Below are 20,451 nucleotides of genomic sequence, written 5' to 3' on the forward strand. Positions count from 1 at the left end.
CCGCGGTGACAGTGACAGGCGAAGCCGCCGTGGTGGTTGAGGCACATGTGGTGGCACACGGCGGCCGTGCGACATTCGTCCCTGTCCCCGCAGCCCCCCGCCGCCACCGGCCCGAAACCCAGCGGGCACGGGGGGGTCGGCGGGACCCCCGTGTCCCCCCCCGCCGCCACGGCCACCAGCGCCACCAGCGCCACCAGCATCGCGCTTCCTCCTCCTCCTCCTCCTCCTCCTCCTCCTGCGCGGGCTGGGGAAACAGCCGGACCCGCCCCCCCAAATCCCAAACCCCAAACCCCAAACCCTGCCAAGAGCGGCCCCCCCGCCCCCAAATCCCAAAAGCGGCCTCACCCCCCCCTCCCCCACCCCAAACCTCAGATCCCACCCTGTCCCCGCCCCTCCCCCCCCCCCCCGCAAATCCCAAATCCCAACCCCGGCCCAAATCCCACAAAATCCCAAAGGTGGCCCCACCCCGACCCCACCCCCCAAAACCCGGCCCCACCCCCCAAAACCCGGCCCCACCCCCCCAAAACCCGGCCCCAAACCCCAAATCCGGCCCCACCCCCCAAAACCCGGCCCCAAACCCCAAAACCCGGCCCCACCCCCCAAACCCGGCCCCACCCCCCAAACCCGACCCCACCCCCCCAAACCCGGCCTCAAACCCCAAAACCCGACCCCACCCCCCCAAACCCGGCCCCACCCCCCAAACCCGGCCCCACCCCCGGCCTGGGAAGTTGGGGTGACCCCACCCCGTTTTTGGGGACCCTCCCCCCGCTCTTTTGGGGTCCCAGGACAGCCCCACCCTCCCCCCACCTGGTTTAGGTGACCCCAAATTGACCCCAAGGGACCCCACCCCGTTTTTGGGGACACCCCTGGTGCCATCACCGGTGTCACTGTCACCTCCTGCCACCCCCACCCTGTCCCTGGTGTCACCCCCATCCTGTCACCACTGTCACCCTCCCCTGTCCCCGCGGTGTCACCCTGTCCCTGTCCCCGCTGTCACCCCCACCCTGTCACCGGTGTCACCCCGTCCCTGCTGTCACCCCCACGCTGTCCCTGTCACCACTGTCACCCTCCCCTGTCCCCCCGGTGTCACCTCCCCCCCTCGCCCTCCCCCAAAATAAAACTCCAGCTGCTGCAGTTGTGGGGGAGGGGCTTTATTGGGGGGTGACACCGGGGGTGACACCAGGGGTCACAGGGGGTGACACTGGGGGGTGACAGGAGGTGACAGGGGTGACACAGGAGGTGACACTGGGGTGACACTGGGGGGTGACAGGGGTGACACAGGAGGTGACACTGGAGGTGACAGGAGGTGACAGGGGGTGACATAGGGGGTGACACAGGGGGTGACACAGGGGGTGACAGGAGGTGACAGGAGGTGACACCGGGGGTGACACAGGGGGTGACAAGGGGTGACACAGGGGGTGACACCGGGGGTGACACAGGGGGTGACAGGAGGTGACACAGGAGATGACACCAGGGTGACAGGGGTGACACAGGGGGTGACACCAGGGTGACAGGGGTGACACAGGAGGTGGCAGGGGTGACACAGGGGGTGACACAGGGGGTGACAGGGGGTGACACAGGGGGTGACACAGGGGGTGACACAGGGGTGACACAGGGGGTGACACTGGAGGTGACAGGGGTGACACAGGGGGTGACACAGGGGGTGACAGGAGGTGACAGGGGTGACACAGGGGGTGACACAGGGGGTGACAGGGGTGACACAGGGGTGACACAGGAGGTGACAGGGGTGACACAGGGGGTGACACAGGGGGTGACAGGAGGTGACAGGGGTGACACAGGGGTGACACAGGAGGTGACAGGGGTGACACAGGGGGTGACACAGGGGGTGACAGGAGGTGACAGGGGTGACACAGGGGGTGACACAGGAGGTGACAGGGGTGACACAGGGGGTGACACAGGGGGTGACAGGGGTGACACAGGGGGTGACACAGGGGGTGACAGGAGATGACACCAGGGTGACAGGGGTGACACAGGAGGTGACAGGGGGTGACACAGGGGGTGACACAGGACGTGGCAGGAGGTGACAGGGGGTGCCAGCGGGGTGCCAGCGCTGTCCCCTCAGGCCAGCGGCCCCGGGGTCCCGTAGAGCCGCACCAGGGCCCCGCTGAGGGAGGGGCCCAGGCTCCTGTGGGGGGGGAGAGGGGGGGTGAGACCCCCAAAATCCCGGGGGGGGACCCCAAAATCGGGGGGTGGGGGAGGGGCTGCAGGGATTTGGGGACAGGAACTGGGGGGGGGAGGGGTCCTTGGGAATGGGGCTCTCGGGATTTGGGATCTCCAGGATTTGGGATCTCCAGGATTTGGGATTTTTGGGATTTGGGGTTCCAGGATTTTGAGGTTTGTGGATTTGGGATCCCTGAGATTTGAGATCTCCCGGATTTGGGATCCCCGGGATTTGGGATTTTTGGGATTTGGGGTTCCAGGATTTGGGATCTCGGGGATTTGGGGTTCCAGGATTCGGGATCTCAGGGATTTGGGGTTCCAGGATTTGGGATTTTTGGGATTTGGGGTTCCAGGATTTGGGATCCCCGGGATTTGGGGTTCCAGGTTTTGGGATCTCGGGGATTTGGGATCCCCGGGATTTGGGATTTTTGGGATTTGGGGTTCCAGGATTTGGGATCTCGGTGATTTGGGGTTCCAGGATTTGGGATCTCGGGGATTTGGGGTTCCAGGATTTGGGATCTCGGGGATTTGGGGTTCCAGGATTTGGGATCTTGGGGATTTGGGGTTCCAGGATTTGGGATCTTGGGGATTTGGGGTTCCAGGATTTGGGATCTCGGGGATTTGGGGTTCCAGGATTTGGGATCTTGGGGATTTGGGGTTCCAGGATTTGGGATCTCGGGGATTTGGGATCTCGGGGATTTGGGATTTTTGGGATTTGGGGTTCCAGGATTTGGGATCCCCGGGATTTGGGATCTCCAGGATTTGGGATCCCCGGGATTTGGAGTTCCAGGATTTGGGATCCCCGGGATTTGGGATTTTTGGGATTTGGGGTTCCAGGATTTGGGATCTCGGTGATTTGGGGTTCCAGGATTTGGGATCTCGGGGATTTGGGGTTCCAGGATTTGGGATCTCGGGGATTTGGGGTTCCAGGATTTGGGATCTCGGGGATTTGGGATCTCGGGGATTTGGGATCTCGGGGATTTGGGATTTTTGGGATTTGGGATCTCCAGGATTTGGGATCTCGGGGATTTGGGGTTCCAGGATTTGGGATCTCGGGGATTTGGGATTTTTGGAATTTGGGGTTCCAGGATTTGGGATCTCGGGGATTTGGGATCTCGGGGATTTGGGGTTCCAGGATTTGGGATTTTTGGGATTTGGGGTTCCCAGGCTTTGGGATCTCGGGGATTTGGGGTTCCAGGATTTGGGATCTCGGGGATTTGGGGTTCCAGGATTTGGGATCCCCGGGATTTGGGATTTTTGGAATTTGGGGTTCCAGGATTTGGGATCTCGGGGATTTGGGGTTCCCAGGTTTTGGGGGGGGGTCTCACCTCTGGGCGGGGCCGCAGCGCAGGGCACTGAGCAGCTCCCGGCACTTCTGGGGGTCCTGGGAGGGGCCCAGGGCGGCCATGAGGCTGCGGGGGGAGGGGCCACAACTCAGGGGACCCCAAAAACCCCAGCGACCCCTCCCCCACCCCGAGAACCGCCCCCATCCCCCACCCTTCTTCCCCTCCCCCCTCCCCCTCCCCTTTTGGGGACATCCGGGAGCTCGGGGACTCCTCATGGGGGACCCCAACCCCCCCCGGGACCCCCCAGGACCCCCCAGGACCCCCCAGGACCCCCCGGGACCCCCCAAACCTGGCGGGGGTGGGGAAGCGGCGCAGGACGGCCCCGGCCCTGCCCCCACTGAGCCCCCCCAGCTGCAGCAGCTGCCGGGCGAACACGGCCCCCACGGTCTGGGCCTGGGGGGGCAAAAAATGGGGGTCAGGGGACCCCAAAATAACCCCCCCACCCCAAAATACCCCCCCAGGACACGGGTCTGGGTCTGGGGGGGCAAAAAATGGGGGTCAGGGGACCCCAAAATAACCCCCCCACCCCAAAATACCCCCCCAGGACACGGGTCTGGGTCTGGGGGGGCAAAAAATGGGGGTCAGGGGACCCCAAAATAACCCCCCCACCCCAAAATACCCCCCCAGGACACGGGTCTGGGTCTGGGGGGGCAAAACTTGGGGGTCAGGGGACCCCAAAATACCCCCCCCACCCCAAAATACCCCCCCCCACCCCAAAATACCCCCCCAGGACACGGGTCTGGGTCTGGGGGGGCAAAATTTGGGGTGAAGAGACCCCCAAAGCCCCCCCAAACAGCCCAACCCCCCCCTCCCCCCCCGTGTCCCTTTTCTGCCCCCCAGGACCAACTCGGGACCCCCTCCCCCCTTTCAGGACCCCCCCAGTGACCCCCAGCCCCCCCCCCAGGGCCCCCTTTTAGCCCCCCGTGAACTCCCAGCCCCCTCCAGGGAGATCAGGACCCCCCACCCCCCCCAAATCGCCCCCAGCCCCATTTTTGCCCCCCCCCAGCCCCACCTGGTTCTTGCCCCCCCCCTCGCGCAGCCTCTGGAAGGGCAGCAGGGCCAGGGGGGTCCCGGGGGGCTCGGGGGGTCCCCGGGCGGTCACAGCCCCCCCCCACGCCCGCAGCACCCGGCCCTGGGGGGAGGGGAGGGGAGGGGGGGACCCCTCAGTGCCGCTCGGGGGTCCCCAACATCGCCCCCCCCCCCCAAAAATCCTTCCCCTGAGCCCCCCCCCGTGTCCCCTCCTCATCCTCCCCCTCTGCAAGGACCCCCAAATCCCCCCTAGGAACCCCAAATCCCCCTCAGGACCCCCCAAATCCCCCCCAGCACCCCCAAATCCCCCTCAGGACCCCCCAAATCCCCTCCAGGACCCTCAAATCCCCCCCAGGACCCCCCCAAATCCCCCCCAGGATCCCCAAATCCCCCCCAGCACCCCCAAATCCCCCTCAGGACCCCCCCAAATCCCCCTCAGGACCCCCCAAATCCCCCCTAGGACCCCCCCAAATCCCCCCCAGCACCCCCAAATCCCCCCCAGGACCCCCAAATCCCCCCCAGCACCCCCAAATCCCCCCCAGGACCCCCCAAATCCCCCCCAGCACCCCCAAATCCCTCCCAAGATCCCCAAATCCCCCCCCAGGACCCTCAAATCCCCCCTAGGACCCCCCCAAATCCCCCCCAGGACCCTCAAATCCCCCCCAGTACCCCCAAATCCCCCCCAGGACCCCCCCAAATCCCCCCCAGGACCCTCAAATCCCCCCTAGGACCCCCAAATCCCCCCACATCCCCCCTCTTGTGCCCCCCTTCCATCTCCCCACTGCCCCCCAACCACCCCCCCCAGTGTCCTCTCCCTCCCTCCCCCTCCCCAAAGCCCCCCCACCCCAAATCTCCCCCCCGAAGCCCCCCCAGCCCCCTCCTCACCCCAAATCTCCTCCTCAGCTGCTCCCCCAGCACCCCCAAATACGCCGCCGTGTCCTGGGGGTCCCTCGTTCGCGTCACCAGGAACCCGTCCACCACCTGGGGAGGGGGCTCTGAGACCCCCCCAACACCCCCGGGACCCCCAAAACCTTCCCCGGGACCCCCAAACCCACCCAAATCCAACCCGGGGGTCCCTGCGTGTTGGGGAGGGGTCTCGGGGTGATTTGGGGAGGGGTCTCAGGGGATCTCGGGGTGATTTGGGGAGGGGTCTCAGGGGATCTCGGGGTGATTTGGGGAGGGGTCTCAGGGTGATTTGGGGAGGGGTCTCAGGGGGTACCTGGGTGATTTGGGGAGGGGTCTCGCGGTGATTTGGGGAGGGGTCTCAGGGGGTACCTGGGTGATTTGGGGAGGGGTCTCGCGGTGATTTGGGGAGGGGTCTCAGGGGGTACCTGGGTGATTTGGGGAGGGGTCTCAGGGGATCTCGGGGTGATTTGGGGAGGGGTCTCAGGGTGATTTGGGGAGGGGTCTCGGGGTGATTTTGGGAGGGGTCTCAGGGGGTCTCGGGGTGATTTGGGGAGGGGTCTCAGGGGGTCTCAGGGTGATTTGGGGAGGGGTCTCAGGGGATCTCGGGGTGATTTGGGGAGGGGTCTCGGGGTGATTTGGGGGGGGTCTCGGGGTGATTTGGGGGGGGTCTCAGGGGGTCTCAGGGTGATTTGGGGGGGGTCTCGGGGTGATTTGGGGAGGGGTCTCAGGGGATCTCAGGGTGATTTGGGGAGGGGTCTCAGGGGATCTCGGGGTGATTTGGGGAGGGGTCTCAGGGGGTACCTGGGTGATTTGGGGAGGGGTCTCAGGGGGTACCTGGGTGATTTGGGGAGGGGTCTCGGGGTGATTTGGGGAGGGGTCTCAGGGGGTACCTGGGTGATTTGGGGAGGGGTCTCAGGGGGTCTCGGGGTGATTTGGGGAGGGGTCTCAGGGGGTACCTGGGTGATTTGGGGAGGGGTCTCAGGGGGTCTCGGGGTGATTTGGGGAGGGGTCTCGGGGTGATTTGGGGAGGGGTCTCGGGGTGATTTGGGGAGGGGTCTCAGGGGGTACCTGGGTGTTGGCGGCCGCCTGGCGCAGGGTGGGGAGGGGGAGGGGCAGCGGCTCCCCCTCCCCCGGCTCCTCCAGGAGATAAACGGGAAAACGCAGCCCGGAGCGACGCAGCCGGAACTGGACACACGGACACACGGACACGGGGACACACGGACAGATGGACACACGGACACGGGGACGGACACACGGACATGGGATGGACACGTGGACAGATGGACACACGGACACGGGGACGGACACACGGACATGGGATGGACACGTGGACAGATGGACACACGGACACGGGCAGGGACACACGGACACGGGGACGGACACACGGACACAGGGATGGACACACGGACACGGGGATGGACACACGGACACACGGACACGGGGACGGACACACGGACACAGGGATGGACACACGGACACGGGGACAGACACACGGACACGGGGACACACGGACACACGGACACGGGCAGGGACACAAGGACACGGGGACGGACACACGGACACACGGACACGGGCAGGGACACACGGACACGGGGATGGACACATGGACACGCGGGCAGGGACACACGGACACACGGACACACGGACATGGGGACGGACACACGGACATGGGGACACAGGGATGGACACATGGACACGGGGACGGACACACGGACACGGGGACGGACAGATGGACACGGGGACAGTCTGAGCCCCCCCAGGGCACAGCCCCACCCCCCCCCCAGTCTCTTCCCAGTCCATCCCAGTTGCCCCCAATCTCTGCCCCCCCTCCCCCCACAGTGCCCACACTCCCCTCCCACTTTATCCCAGCTTATCCCAGTTTATCCCAGTTTGTCCCAGTTTGTCCCAGTTTGTCCCAGTTTATCCCAGTTTGTCCCAGTTTATCCCAGTTTATCCCAGTTTGTCCCAGTTTATCCCAGTTTATCCCAGTTTATCGCAGTTTGTCCCAGTTTATCCCAGTTTATCCCAGTCCCGCCCGCTCCCCATGATTCCCTTCCCAGTGTCCCCCAGTGCCCTCCCAGTCCCCTCCCAGTGTCCCCCAGTGCCCCCCAGTCCCTCCCAGTCCCCCCCAGTCCCCTCCCAGTGCCCCCCAGTGCCCCCCAGTCCCTCCCAGTCCCCCCCAGTCCCCCAGCCCCACCTTCTGCTCGTGGTACCGCCCGTCCCGGACGCTGTTCCCCAAATCCGCCGCCGATTTCCGCTCCACCACCACGTCCAGCACCAGCTCCCGGGGGGCGCGGCCTGGGCGGGGCCAGCACGGTCACACCTGGCCACGCCCACCCAGCCACGCCCACCGGCCACACCCAGGCCCTGCCCCCTCACCAAGGGGCAGGGTCAATCCCAGGCCACGCCCACCCATCATGGCCACCACGGGGTGGAGCCAACACCTGACTCCACCCAGGTGAGGTCACACCTGGCCCCACCCCAGGGCCACACCCACAGCAATGGGCGTGGCCAGGACATTACCACACCCCCTCTGGTTACACCCAGCCAATAACAGCGGTACTGAGGGTGTGGTCAGCACCAGCCCCACCCCAAAAAGGGCGTGGTCAACACCACCCCACCCTCCACTCTGGCCCCGCCCCATGTGACCACACCCATTAATGACCACACCCATTGAACTGCCCCACCCAGTCCCTGGGGTGGGACCACCCCTGCCACGCCCCCTCCCCATTGCCACGCCCCCTCCCCATTGCCACGCCCACCTGTGGGCGGGTCCTTCTCGCGCGCCACCCACAGGAAGTCGCCGACGTGGAGGCGCCGCAGGAGCAGCGGAACCCCCCGGGAACGGAGCAGAGCCGGAACCCCCCCAGCGGGGCTGGGGACACGGGGACGCGTCAGGGGGGGACACTGGGACACCAGGGGGGACAGGGGGACACCACAGGGGGGACATGGGGACACCACAGGGGGGTGGGGACACCGGGAGGGGACACGGGGAGAGCAGGGGGGGACATGGGGACACCCTGGGGGGGACATGGGGACACATCATGGGGACATGAGGACACCGTGGGGGGGTGGGGACAGCTCAGGGGGACATGGGGACACCGGGGGGGGACACGGGGACATAGGGACATCACGGGGGGGTGGTGACAGCTCAGAGAGACATGGGGGGGACACACAGGGACACGTGGGGGGACTGGGGACACCTCGGGGAGGGTTGGGGACACTTCAAGGGGACACGGGGACACCGGGGGGGACACGGGGACACCTCAGGGGGGGTTGGGGACACGGTGGGGGTGGGGACAGGCACCCGTTGGCCTCGGTGACGTCGGCGCACAGGACGATGTCGAACTCGCCCGGACGGAGCTCAAATTCCTGCTCGGGGTCGCACCTGGGGGACCCCAAATTTCACCCTCAGGGGGTCCCAAATTCACCCTCGGGGGGTCCCAAATTCACCCTCAGGGGACCCCAAATTTCACCCTCGGGGGTCCCAAATTTCACCTTCAGGGGACCCCAAATTTCACCCTCGGGGGGTCCCAAATTTCACCTTCAGGGGATCCCAAATTCACCCTCAGGGGTTCCCAAATTTCACCCTCAGGGGGTCCCAAATTTCACCTTCAGGGGACCCCAAATTTCACCCTCGGGGGGTCCCAAATTTCACCCTCGGGGGGTCCCAAATTCACCCTCAGGGGGTCCCAAATTCACCCTCGGGGGGTCCCAAATTCACCCTCGGGGGTCCCAAATTTCACCCTCAGGGGACCCCAAATTTCACCGCCAGGGGGTCCCAAATTCACCCTCAGGGGGTCCCAAATTCACCCTCGGGGGGTCCCCAAATTTCACCCTCAGGGGACCCCAAAATTCACCCTCAGGGGGTCCCAAATTCACCCTCAGGGGGTCCCAAATTTCACCCTCAGGGGGTCCCAAATTTCACCCTCGGGGGTCCCAAATTTCACCTTCAGGGGACCCCAAATTTCACCCTCAGGGGGTCCCAAATTTCACCCTCAGGGGGTCCCAAATTCACCCTCAGGGGACCCCAAATTTCACCCTCGGGGGGTCCCAAATTCACCCTCGGGGGATCCCAAATTCACTCTCAGGGGTCCCAAATTCACCCTCGGGGGGTCCCAAATTCACCCTCGGGGGGTCCCAAATTCACCCTCGGGGGGTCCCAAATTTCACCCTCAGGGAGTCCCAAATTTCACCCTCAGGGGGTCCCAAATTTTACCGTCAGGGGTCCCAAATTCACCCTCGGGGGGTCCCAAATTCACCCTCGGGGGGTCCCCGCTCCCCCAAACTCACGGTGGGGGGGAGGGGGCGCAGTTCTCCTCCTGCTCCGCCAGGGGGCGCTGCGGGCGCACCCGGCCGGGGGGCGGGGCCTCGGCGAGGCTCCGCCCCCTCGGGGTCAGCGAGTACCTGGAGGGGGGAGGGGTGACGTGGGGGGGGGGCTTGGGGGGGGTCCCGGGGGGGTTCTGGGGGGTCTTGGGAGTCACAGGGGGGGTCCCGGGTGGTCCAGGTGAGTTTGGGGGGTCCCAGGTGAGTTTGGGGGGTCCCAGGCAGTCCCAGGTGAGTTCAGGGGATCCTGGGGAGTCCCAGGTGAGTTTGGGAGGGTCCTGGGGGGTCCTGGGGGGGGGTCCAGGTGAGTTCTGGGAGTCCCAGGTGAGTCTGGGGGATCCCAGGTGAGTTCAGAAGGTCCTGGGTGTTCCCAGGTGAGTTCAGGGGGTCCCAGGTGAGTTCAGGGGGTCCCGGGGGGGTCCCAGGTGAGTTCAGGGGGGTCCCGGGGGGGTCCCAGGTGAGTTCAGGGGGTCCCGGGGGGGTCCCAGGTGAGTTCAGGGGGGTCCCGGGGGGGTCCCAGGTGAGTTCAGGGGGTCCCAGGTGAGTTCAGGGGGGTCCCGGGGGGGTCCCAGGTGAGTTCAGGGGGTCCCAGGTGAGTTCAGGGGGTCCCTGGGGGTCCCAGGTGAGTTCAGGGGGTCCCAGGTGAGTTCAGGGGGGTCCCAGGTGGGTTTGGGGGTTCCCAGGTGGTCCCAGGTGAGTTCAGGGGGTCCCAGGTGAGTTCAGGGGGTCCCAGGTGAGTTCAGGGGGTCCCAGGTGAGTTCAGGGGGTCCCTGGGGGTCCCAGGTGAGTTCAGGGGGTCCCAGGTGAGTTCAGGGGGTCCCGGGGGGGTCCCAGGTGGGTTTGGGGGTTCCCAGGTGGTCCCAGGTGAGTTCAGGGGGTCCCAGGTGAGTTCAGGGGGGTCCCGGGGGGTCCCGGGGGGTCCCGGCCGTACCGGGGGGAGCGGCCGCTCCTCTGCACGAGGCCCCGGCGCAGGAGCGGAGCCAGAGCTGCCTGTGGGGGGAGGGGACACACGGGGTCAGCCCCTCCCCCACCACCTGTGGGGCATGGCGGTGGGGGGAGGGGTGACTCACCTGGGTCAGGGCGTGGTCACACAGGGGCTGGGCCTGCTGCAGAAGCTCCGCCTCTGGGAGGGGCTCTGGGCTCTGGGGGAGGGGCTTTGGGTGAGGGGGGTGGGGGGAGGGGATGTGGAGCCCCTCCCCCACCTGCCAGGAGTGTCCCCTCCCCCTCACCTGGCTCAGCACCTGCAGCAGGGCGTGGCCCGCGGAGCGGGGGAGGGGCCGGAAGTGCCGAGGGCGGCGCTGGGTGAAGGGGGAGGGGCAGAGATTGGGGGTGGAGCCTCCTCTGCCCCTCCCCCCACCGTGGGGACCCGTGGGGTGTCCTGGATGGGGGAGGGGACTCACCTTGGGTGGGGCTGGGGGAGGGGCCGGGCACCGCCCTTGTGGAGGGGGTGTGGGGGGGAGCCCCTGCTCTGTAATATGCAAATGATATGCAAATCAGTATGAAAAACAACCCCATCAGGCCCCACCCACCACCGAACTCTCATTCTCAGCCCCGCCCCTTTCAGAGGCACCTCCCACCCCAAGCCCCGCCCATCAAAGCCCCACCCTTTCAGGCCCCGCCCTCTCCTGCCCCACCCCTTTAGGCCCCGCCCACCTCTCCGGTGCTGCCTCAGCCGTTGGTCGAGGCGGGCGCAGAGGGCGGGGCCAAAGTGCTGCAAGATGGCGGCGGCGCGGCCGGAACGGAGCGGGAGCGGGAACAGGGCCAGGGAGCGCAGGGCCTGCGGGAAAACACCTGGGATACACCTGAAACACCTGGGATACACCTGGGATACACCTGGGGAGCCCAAATACACCTGGGATACACCTGGGATACACCTGGGGAGCCAAAATACACCTGGGATACACCTGGGATACACCTGGGATACACCTGGGGAGCCCAAATACACCTGGGATACACCTGGGGAGCCAAAACACACCTGGGATACACCTGGGATACACCTGGGATACACCTGGAACCCAAAATACACCCGGAACACACCTGAGATACACCTGAAACACACCTGAGATACACCTGGGGAGCCAAAACACACCTGGGATACACCTGAGATACACCTAGAACCCAAAATACACCTGAAACACACCTGAGATACACCTGGGGAGCCCAAATACACCTGGAATACACCTGAGATACACCTGGGACACACCTGGAACCCAAAATACACCCGGAACACACCTGAGATACACCTGGGGAGCCAAAACACACCTGGGATACACCTGGAACACACCTGAGATACACCTGGAATACACCTGGAACCCAAAATACACCTGAAACACACCTGGGGAGCCCAAAACACACCTGAGACACACCTGAGATACACCTGGATGGCCCAAAACACACCTGGGGGGGCCAAAATACACCCCAAACACACCTGGGGAACCCCAAATACACCCGAAACCCACCTAAGATACACCTGGAACCCAAAATACACCTGGAACACACCTGAGATACACCCGGAATACACCCGGGGGACCCAAAATTCACCTGGGGACCCCCCGAAATTCACCTGGGGACGCAGCCGGGGGTCCCTAAATCCAAGCGGGGACCCCCCTCACACCCACCCTCTCGTAGGCGCCCCTCGCCCACGTTCCCTGCGCCTCGTCCCGCCACTCCCGGAGCCAGCGGGCGAACAGCGGGTTCGGGTGGGCCCGGGGGCGGCGGCGGCGCCGGGAGGAGGCGGCGGCGGCCGCGGCCATGATCCAATTCTCCCGCCGCCGCCGCCGCTGCCCGGAAGTTCCCGCCCCCGAGGGGCCGCTCTGGCCGAGCTCGCTGCTTTGGAAGCTGCGACTCGTCTGCTCTGGAGGACTCCGCTCTTTCCCGCCAGAAGCCAAACTCGTCTGCTCTGGAGGACTCCGCTCTTTCCTGCCAGAAGCCAAACTCGTCTGCTCTGGAGGACCCCGGCCGTTCCGGGTCTCCCCAAATCTTCCTCGGGTCCCCCAAATCCTCCCCCCCAAACCCCCAAATCCTTCCGCGCCCCCCCAAACCCCAGGACGCGTCCAGGTGCAGCACAGCAAAACCTTTATTGTTTAGAAAATCATTTTAAAAACAAACTTGGGGGGGCACCCCCGAAATAACACAGACCCCCGGTGGGGGAGGGGCGGGGGCACCCCAAAGTAACACTAATGGCGGGGGGAGGGGCACCCCAAATGAACACGAACCCCCCCGCGAGGGCGGCACCCCAAAATCCCAGCCTGTGCTGGGGGGAGGGGAAGGTGGGGACCCCCTCACCCCCCCCAAGGTGGTTTTGGGGTGATGGGGGAGGGGTGGCACCCTGGGACCCCCCCGGGGATGAATTCTGGGGGGGGTGGCAGCACCGGTTTGGGGGTGCCACAGGTGTGAGGGGGTGGGGGAGGGGGTGCATGGGAAGGGTTGGGAGGGTTTTGGAGTCCCCGGGGTGGTTCTGGGGTCCCCAAGAGTGATTTTGGGGTCCCCAGGGGTGGTTTTGGGGTCCTCAGGGGTGGTTTTGGGGTCCCCAGAGTAGTTTTGGAGTCCCCAGGGAGGGTTTTGGAGTCCCCAGGGTGGTTTTGGGGTCCCCAGGGTGGTTTTGGGGTCCCCAGGATGATTTTGGGGAGCCCCCATCCCCTCCCAGAGGCATCCAGCAGCTGGAACTCTCCAGGACTTCGATGTTTCCGGGATGCCAGGACGAGTTTTGGGGCGCAGGGAGGGATTTTGGGGTCCAGGAAGGGATTTTGGGGTCCAGGGAGGGGCTCGGGGGGGGTTTTGGGGTGCCCGGATTTGGGGAGGGGGCTCAGAGGAAGGCGTCGCACCACTCGCGCAGGCAGCCCGAGCAGTCGCGGCTCTGTTTGGCGTTGGCCCCGCACGTCTCCTTGAGCCACTCCCGGAACAGCTCCTCGTCCTTGCGCAGCACCAGGAACTGCCCCAGCACCACGTAGGCCTGGCCCGGGGACAGCCGTGTCACCCCGGCCTTGGGGACATCGCCGGTGTCCCCTCCCTGAGCCTCCTGAGCCTCCCCCGGGGGCTCCTGTCCCACCCCCCCGGTCCCAGCAGCTCCCCTGGGACCCCTCCCCAGCGGGGTCCCGCTGTGCCAGCCTTGCCTCAGTGTCCCCAGAGCCCTGGAGATGTCCCCAAAGCCCTGGAGATGTCCCCAAAGCCCTGGAGATGTCCCCAGAGCCCTGGAGGGGTCCCCAAACCTGTGGTGATGTCCCCAGGTGTCCCCAAAGCCCTGGGAATGTTTTTGTCCAAGCCTTTCCTCAGTGTCCCCAAAGCCCTGGAGATGTCCCCAAAGCCCTGGGGATGTCCCCAGGTGTCCTCAATGTCCCCAAGTGTTCCCCAACCCCCTGGGAACGTCTTCGTCCATGTCCTTTCTCAGTGTCCCCATTGTCCAAACCCTGTCCCCGATGTCCTCATGTGTCCCTTGATGTCCCCAAGTGTCCCCAGATATCTCCAGGTGTCCCCAGATGTCCCCTGATGTCTCCAGGTGTCCCCAGATGTCCCCTGTTGTCTCCAGATGTACCCAGATAACGTCCCCAGATCTCCCCGATGTCCCCAGGTATGCCCAGATGTCCCCAATGTCCCCAGATGTCCCTGATGTCCCCCCAAGTGTCCCCAGCTGTCCCCACCTTGTCGAAGCCCTTCTCCTCCAGTTTCCTGCCCAGCACGTCCCCGATCCCGGCCAAGGTCCCCACCGGCTTCTCCCCCATCGGCTCCGCCACGAAGTCCCGGTGCTTCTGTGACGTGGAGGACATGGCGCCTGGGGACAGCCAGGGGACAGCTCAGGGGACACCGGGGGGACAGTGGGGACACCGCGGGGACAGTGGGGACACCGCGGGGACAGTGGGGACAGCCAAGGGACAGCTCAGGGGACACCGGCACAGCTCAGGGGGACACGGGGACAGTGCCAGGGTGGGGACCCTGAGGGGACACGGGGACAGAGAGGGGACAGGGAATGAGTGGGACACTGAGGGGACATTGAGGGGACACTGGGGGGACAGTGAAGGGACACTGAGGGGACACCGAAGGGACACTGTGGGGGGGCACCGAGGGGACACTGAGGGGACATTGAGGAGACATTGAGGGGACACTGAGGGGACACTGAGGGAGCAATGAGGGGACATTGAGGGGACATTGAGGGGACACTGAGGGCTCACCGAAGGGAAACTGGGGGGGGCACTGAGGAGACTCTGAGGGGACACTGGGGGCACACTGAGGGAGCAATGAGGGGACACCGAGGGAGCCCTGCCGGACCCTCCCGCCCCTCCCAGACTCCCCCGCTCCCCCCCGCCCCGTCCCGCCCCTCAGGCCCTTCTCGCCCCTCCCCTTCGCCGCCTCCCGGCTCTCCCGCCCCTCGGGTCCCCTCCCCGCCCCTCAAGGTCCCCTCCCGGTCCCCTCTGGCCCCTCCCGGTCCCCTCTGCCCCCCCCCCCGCCCCTCACCGTCCCCTCGGGCCGCTCCAACCGCCGCTCCCGCCTCAGGCCGCTGCCGCTACGCACTGACGTCACATCCGGCGGCGCCCCGTGCTGACGCCACTTCCGGCGGCGCGCGCGCAGAAACCACCGAGGCGCAGGCGCGGAGCGGCGGCCGCTCGGGGGCGCTCTGGGATCATAGAGAGGGGCCGGGTCCTCCCAGGTGTTGCGGTCACCGGGAAAAGGCTCCAGGTGCTCCCGGGAGCCCCGGAAACACCTCCGGGACCATCCCGGGGCCTCCCGGGATCCCCCGCTCACCTGGACACCTCCAGGGTCTCCCAAAAATCCCTCCCGTTCTCCCCCTTCCCTCGCGGATTTTATCAAAGGATCCTCAAAGAGACCAAAAGCGGCGATTCTGGCCCAAAATCGAGCCCAAAAAATGGGGATTTTTTTATTAAATCCATGGGAAATGTTAAAAATGTAACGGTCAGAAGGTCGGGAAGGGAAACCCCGGGAAAGCAGCGGGAAAAGAGACGGAGTTTGGGGAAAAACGGGAGTTTTGGAATAGAAAGGAAGGATTTGGAAGCAAAAAAATGGGGAAAAAATTGAGATTTTTGGGGCAAAATCCAAGTCTGGGGGCACAAAGGAGGAAATGAGGAGAAAGAAGAGGAATTTGAGGGCAAAACCGGAGGATTTTGAGACAAAAAGAGGGACTTGGGGGGGAAAAAAAATGGTGAAATTTAGGGAAAATAAAAGGATTTGGGGCAAAACCGAGAAATTCGGGAAGGAAGGAAAGATTTAGGGAGAAAAACGGGAAATTTGGGAGGAAAAAAAAGGAATTTCCCACCCATTATGCAAATAAAACAAACTCCCGCCAAAAATGCAAATAAGCAGTTTTGCAATTTGCATAGAGGAGGGGCATGTGGCCACGCCCATATGCAAATTAGGTCGATGAGGCCACGCCCCTCTCGGATTTAAAGCGGCGGGGGCGAAACTGGGGCCTCGTTTTTGGGGCAGAACCGCGGGAATTTGGGGTTTTCCCGCGCTCCCCACAATCCTGTCCGGGGGGGGAGGGGCTGAACCTCGTTTTGGGGGTGAATTTGGGGGTCCTGACCCCTCCTCAAGCCTCGTCCTCGCTCAGGAGGAGGTTGGGGACCCCCTTGGAGATGGGGAAGCGACGCCCTGAGTCCGGGCACTGCAGGGAGCCCTCGAGCACCTCCACCTGCGCGGGAATTTGGGGGGGGTCAGAGGGGTCCCGGGGGGTTTTTGGGGGTCCCAGGGGGTTTTTGGGGACCCCCCACCCCCCCCGGGGGTTTTGGGGACCCCCCTGACCTCGAGCAGGACGTGGTGGACGCGGCGCAGGAATTCCTCGTCGCCCTCGTAGTTGGGGAGGGGCTCGGGGGGCAGCTCCGAGGGGTGTCCCAGCTTGGGGGGGCACAAAGGGGGGGTCACTGGGGGGGTTCGGGGTCACTGGGGGGGTTTGGGGACCCCCCCCAAATTGTTCTCCCTCCTTAAAAACCCCAAATCTGAGATTTCTCCTCATTCCCCAAAAATTCTGAGGGTCCTGAGCCCCCCAAAAATGATCCCTGCCCCCCACAAAAGATTCTCCTGCTCACAGAGCCCCCCCCAGACCCCCAAAATCATCCCAGACCCCCAAAATCATCCCCAAATTCCCCTCCAGACCCTCAAAATCCTCCCCCAAATTCCCAAGACCCCCAAAGTTCCCCCAAATTTCCCTCCCAGACCCCCAAAACGCCCCCAAAACCCCCTCAGACCCCCAAAATTCCCCCCCAGACCCCCCAAATCCTCAAAATCATCCCCAAATCCCCTCAGACTCCCAAAACTCTCCCAAATCCCCCCCAGACCCCCCAAAATTTCCCCAAATTTCTTTCCCAGACCCCCAAAACTCCCCAAAATTTCCTCCCCAGCCCGCTCAAATCCTCAAAATCATCCCTAAATCTCCCCAGACCCCCCCCAAATCTCTCCCAGACCCCCAAAACTCCCTGAAATCCCCCCAGACCCCCAAAACCATCCCCAAATCCCCCCAGACCCCCCCAAATCCCCCTCTGACCCCCAAAACTCCTCCGAATTTCCTTCCCAAATCCTCAAAATCCCCCCAAATCCCCCCAAATCCCCCTCCAGACCCCCCAAATTCCCTCAAACTTCCCTCCCAGACCCCCAAAACTCCCCCAAATCCCCCCAGACCCCCCCCAAATCCCTCCCAGACCCCCAAAATTTCCCCAAATTTCCCTCCCAGACCCCCCAAATCCCCCCCAAAATCCCCCCAGACCCCCCCCAATCACTCCCTGATCCTCAAAATTCCCTCGAATTTCCCTCCCAGACCCCCCAAATCCCTCCCAGACCCCCAAAATTTCCCCAAATTTCCCTCCCAGACCCCCAAAATTTCCCCAAATTTCCCTCCCAGACCCCCAAAATCCCTCCCAGACCCCCCAAATCCCCCCCAAAATCCCCCCAGACCCCCCCAGTTCCCCTCTCACGCTCTCGGCCGCCTCCCTGAGCGCGTCCCAGCGCAGCCTCGGCAGCAGCCGCGCCACGAAGGCGGCGTTGAACGGCACCGGCCGCACCCGCACCTCCGCGGCCTGCCGGTAATTAACCACGCTTAATTAATTAATATTAATTAATTGGCTTAATGGAAGTTCATAAATCGGGGGTTTGTACCTTGGGGGTTCGTTAGTTCGGGGTGATTCGGGGTTAATTATTCGGTGGTTGATTAATTTGGGTTAATCGGGGGTTTGTTGTTCGGGGGTTGATTAATTTGGGGTTAATTAGCTGGCGTTAATTAATTTGGAGTTAAGTAAGCTGGGGTGATTAAGAAGGGTTTGTTAATTGGGGGTTGGTTAGTTGGGGGTTTGTTAGTTTGGGTTAATGGAGGGTTAATTATTTGGTGGTTAATTAGATTAGGTTAATTTGGGTTAGTTAATTGGGGGTTAATTAATTTGGGTTAATTAATTTGGGTTAATTAATTTGGGTTAATTAATTGGGGGTTAATTAATTGGGGGTTAATTAACTGAGAACAGGGAGGTTAATGAGGGGGACAATGAGAGATGGGCGGGGCTGATTGGGGTAATTAACGGGGTTAATGAGGGCAATTAACGGGGGAGAACGGAGGGGGGGGGACTGGGACAGGAACTGGGAGGAACTGGGACAGGAACTGGGATAACTGGGGGGGAACTGGGACAGGAACTGGGGGGAACTGGGACAGGGGGAACTGGGACAGGAACTGGGATAACTGGGAACTGGGACAGGAACTGGGACAGGAACTGGGATAACGGGACTGGAGGAACTGGGACTGGGGGAACTGGGAGGAACTGGGACAGGAACTGGGATAACTGGGGGGAACTGGGACAGGGGGAACTGGGACAGGAACTGGGACAGGAACTGGGATAACTGGGGGGGAACTGGGGAGGAACTGGGACAGGAACCGGGATAACGGGACTGGGATAACAGGACTGGGGGAACTGGGAGGAACTGGGACAGGAACTGGGATAACTGGGGGGGAACTGGGGGGAACTGGGAGGAACTGGGGGGGAACTGGGGAGGAACTGGGATAACTGGGACTGGGGGAACTGGGATAACTGGGAGGAACTGGGACAGGAACTGGGATAACTGGGACGAACTGGGGGGAACTGGGGGGAACTGGGACAGGAACTGGGGGAACTGGGATAACTGGGAGGGAGGAACTGGGACAGGAACCGGGATAACAGGACTGGGATAACTGGGGGAACTGGGATAATGGGACTGGGGGAACTGGGGAGGAACTGGGATAACTTGGACAGGAACTGGGGGAACTGGGATAATTGGGAGTAACTGGGATAACTGGGACTGGGGGTAACTGGGGGAAATTGTGGGGGAACTGGGACTGGGACCAACTGGGGGAACTGGGAGGAACTGGGATAACAGGGACTGGGATAACGGGACTGGGATGACGGGACTGGGATAACAACTGGGACTGGGATAACTGGGGCTGGGATAATGGGACTGGGATAACGGGACTGGGATAACTGGGACTGGGATAACGGGACTGGGATAACGGGACTGGGATAACGGGACTGGGATAACTGGGACTGGGATAACGGGACTGGGATAACTGGGACTGGGATAACTGGGACTGGGATAACTGGGACTGGGATGACGGAACTGGGATAACGGGACCGGGATAACCGGACTGGGATAACCGGACTGGGATAACTGGGACTGGGATAACGGGACTGGGATAACTGGGACTGGGATAACGGGACTGGGATAACGGGACTGGGATAACCGGACTGGGATAACGGGACTGGGATAACCGGAGGAGGAACCGGGATAACGCGGGCGGGTTACCGGGGACACCAAGCGCGGAACCGGCGCTGTCACCGGGGCTTAACGGGAGCGTTAAACGGGGAAAACTCCCGGGGGAGCTCAAGGGGAGGGCACCGAGCGGAGCCCCGAACCCCGGGGGGAACGGGAGAGGAACCGGGGGAACGGAGGCACCGGGAGCGGGGAAGGCGGCGGGGCCGTTCCGGGGCCCGGGGAGCGGCGCTGTCCCCTCCCGGTGTCCCGGGGGTGTCCCGGGGGTGTCCCGGGGGTGTCCCGGGGCTCTCCCGGTTCCCACCTCGATGCGCAGGGGGAAGCCGCCCCCGGGCCGCAGCCCCGGCACGTGAGAGCTCAGCAGGTTGTGGGTCAGCAGCTTCATGGCGACGCTTCCGCTTCCGGTGCGTCACTTCCGGGAAGGAGCGGTTACCGTGGCAACGGGGCGGGGCTCCGCTTAAAGGGGCCGTAGCACAAAAGGGATTTCCCACCGTTCCCCCGGAGGTCAGAGCCCCCTCCCCAAACTCCCCAGGGACCCCCCAAAGGACCGAGACCCTTCCCCAGCGCCCCCTCCTCACAGCGCTGCCCCCCGGGGTGACCCCATCCCTTCGCTTTTGGGGGTCCCCCCTCACCCAGAGGATCCCACCCCCAATTCGGGCTCCGTTTTCCCCATTTTTTGGGTCTTTACCCCCTCAACAGCCTCCTGCTGACCCCCCCAAACCCCAAATCCCACCCCAGGACCCTCCTTGAGGCCCCCAAACACGACCTCCCCTCATTTTGGGGTGTCCTTTCCCCTCTTTTGACACCCCTACCCCCCAAATTCCCAATTCCCTTCTCCCCCGCATTTTGGGGCGGCCCCGGGGGTCTGTGACACCCCCAAATCCCGAGCGGGGGGTGACACCAGACCCCCCTAAAACAGAAACAAAGGCAGGGG

General features: G+C 63.7%; 3 protein-coding genes across 4 annotated transcripts; all 3 read right to left on the reverse strand.

The window, feature by feature from the left end:
* Nucleotides 1-1,135: 1,135 nt before the first annotated feature.
* Nucleotides 1,136-12,573, reverse strand: MUS81 (MUS81 structure-specific endonuclease subunit). The gene is made up of 16 exons (XM_086870874.1): nucleotides 12,407-12,573; nucleotides 11,442-11,565; nucleotides 11,189-11,256; nucleotides 11,018-11,086; nucleotides 10,859-10,930; nucleotides 10,720-10,778; nucleotides 9,756-9,869; nucleotides 8,770-8,850; nucleotides 8,225-8,337; nucleotides 7,660-7,760; nucleotides 6,531-6,647; nucleotides 5,442-5,537; nucleotides 4,540-4,659; nucleotides 3,817-3,920; nucleotides 3,510-3,593; nucleotides 1,136-2,146 (listed from the first exon to the last, which is right to left on the reverse strand). The coding sequence occupies exons 1-16, from the start codon at nucleotides 12,539-12,541 to the stop codon at nucleotides 2,080-2,082; spliced, it is 1,524 nt and encodes a 507-aa protein (XP_086727000.1). The 5' UTR covers nucleotides 12,542-12,573; the 3' UTR covers nucleotides 1,136-2,079.
* A 273-nt stretch (nucleotides 12,574-12,846) lies between these two features.
* BANF1 (barrier to autointegration nuclear assembly factor 1) lies at nucleotides 12,847-15,358 on the reverse strand. Of its 2 annotated transcripts, none has more exons than XM_086871073.1 (3): nucleotides 15,237-15,358; nucleotides 14,426-14,556; nucleotides 12,847-13,740 (listed from the first exon to the last, which is right to left on the reverse strand). In XM_086871073.1, exons 2-3 carry the CDS (start codon nucleotides 14,549-14,551, stop codon nucleotides 13,594-13,596), a joined length of 273 nt encoding a protein of 90 aa, XP_086727199.1. In that variant the 5' UTR covers nucleotides 14,552-14,556; nucleotides 15,237-15,358; the 3' UTR covers nucleotides 12,847-13,593. The 2 variants fall into 2 exon arrangements, with proteins under 2 accessions (XP_086727199.1, XP_086727200.1); XM_086871074.1 differs by lacking the exon at nucleotides 15,237-15,358 and adding an exon at nucleotides 14,986-15,085 and having other exon boundaries at nucleotides 14,426-14,853.
* A 261-nt stretch (nucleotides 15,359-15,619) lies between these two features.
* Nucleotides 15,620-19,955, reverse strand: TRMT112 (tRNA methyltransferase activator subunit 11-2). Its single transcript, XM_086871072.1, has 4 exons — nucleotides 19,822-19,955; nucleotides 17,705-17,806; nucleotides 16,539-16,631; nucleotides 15,620-16,428 (listed from the first exon to the last, which is right to left on the reverse strand). The coding sequence occupies exons 1-4, from the start codon at nucleotides 19,900-19,902 to the stop codon at nucleotides 16,327-16,329; spliced, it is 378 nt and encodes a 125-aa protein (XP_086727198.1). The 5' UTR covers nucleotides 19,903-19,955; the 3' UTR covers nucleotides 15,620-16,326.
* Between the last annotated feature and the right edge of the window lie 496 nt (nucleotides 19,956-20,451).

This window comes from Cyanistes caeruleus, chromosome 34 (assembly GCF_971803275.1).
Source record: "Cyanistes caeruleus chromosome 34, bCyaCae1.hap1.1, whole genome shotgun sequence".
NCBI lineage: Eukaryota > Metazoa > Chordata > Aves > Passeriformes > Paridae > Cyanistes > Cyanistes caeruleus.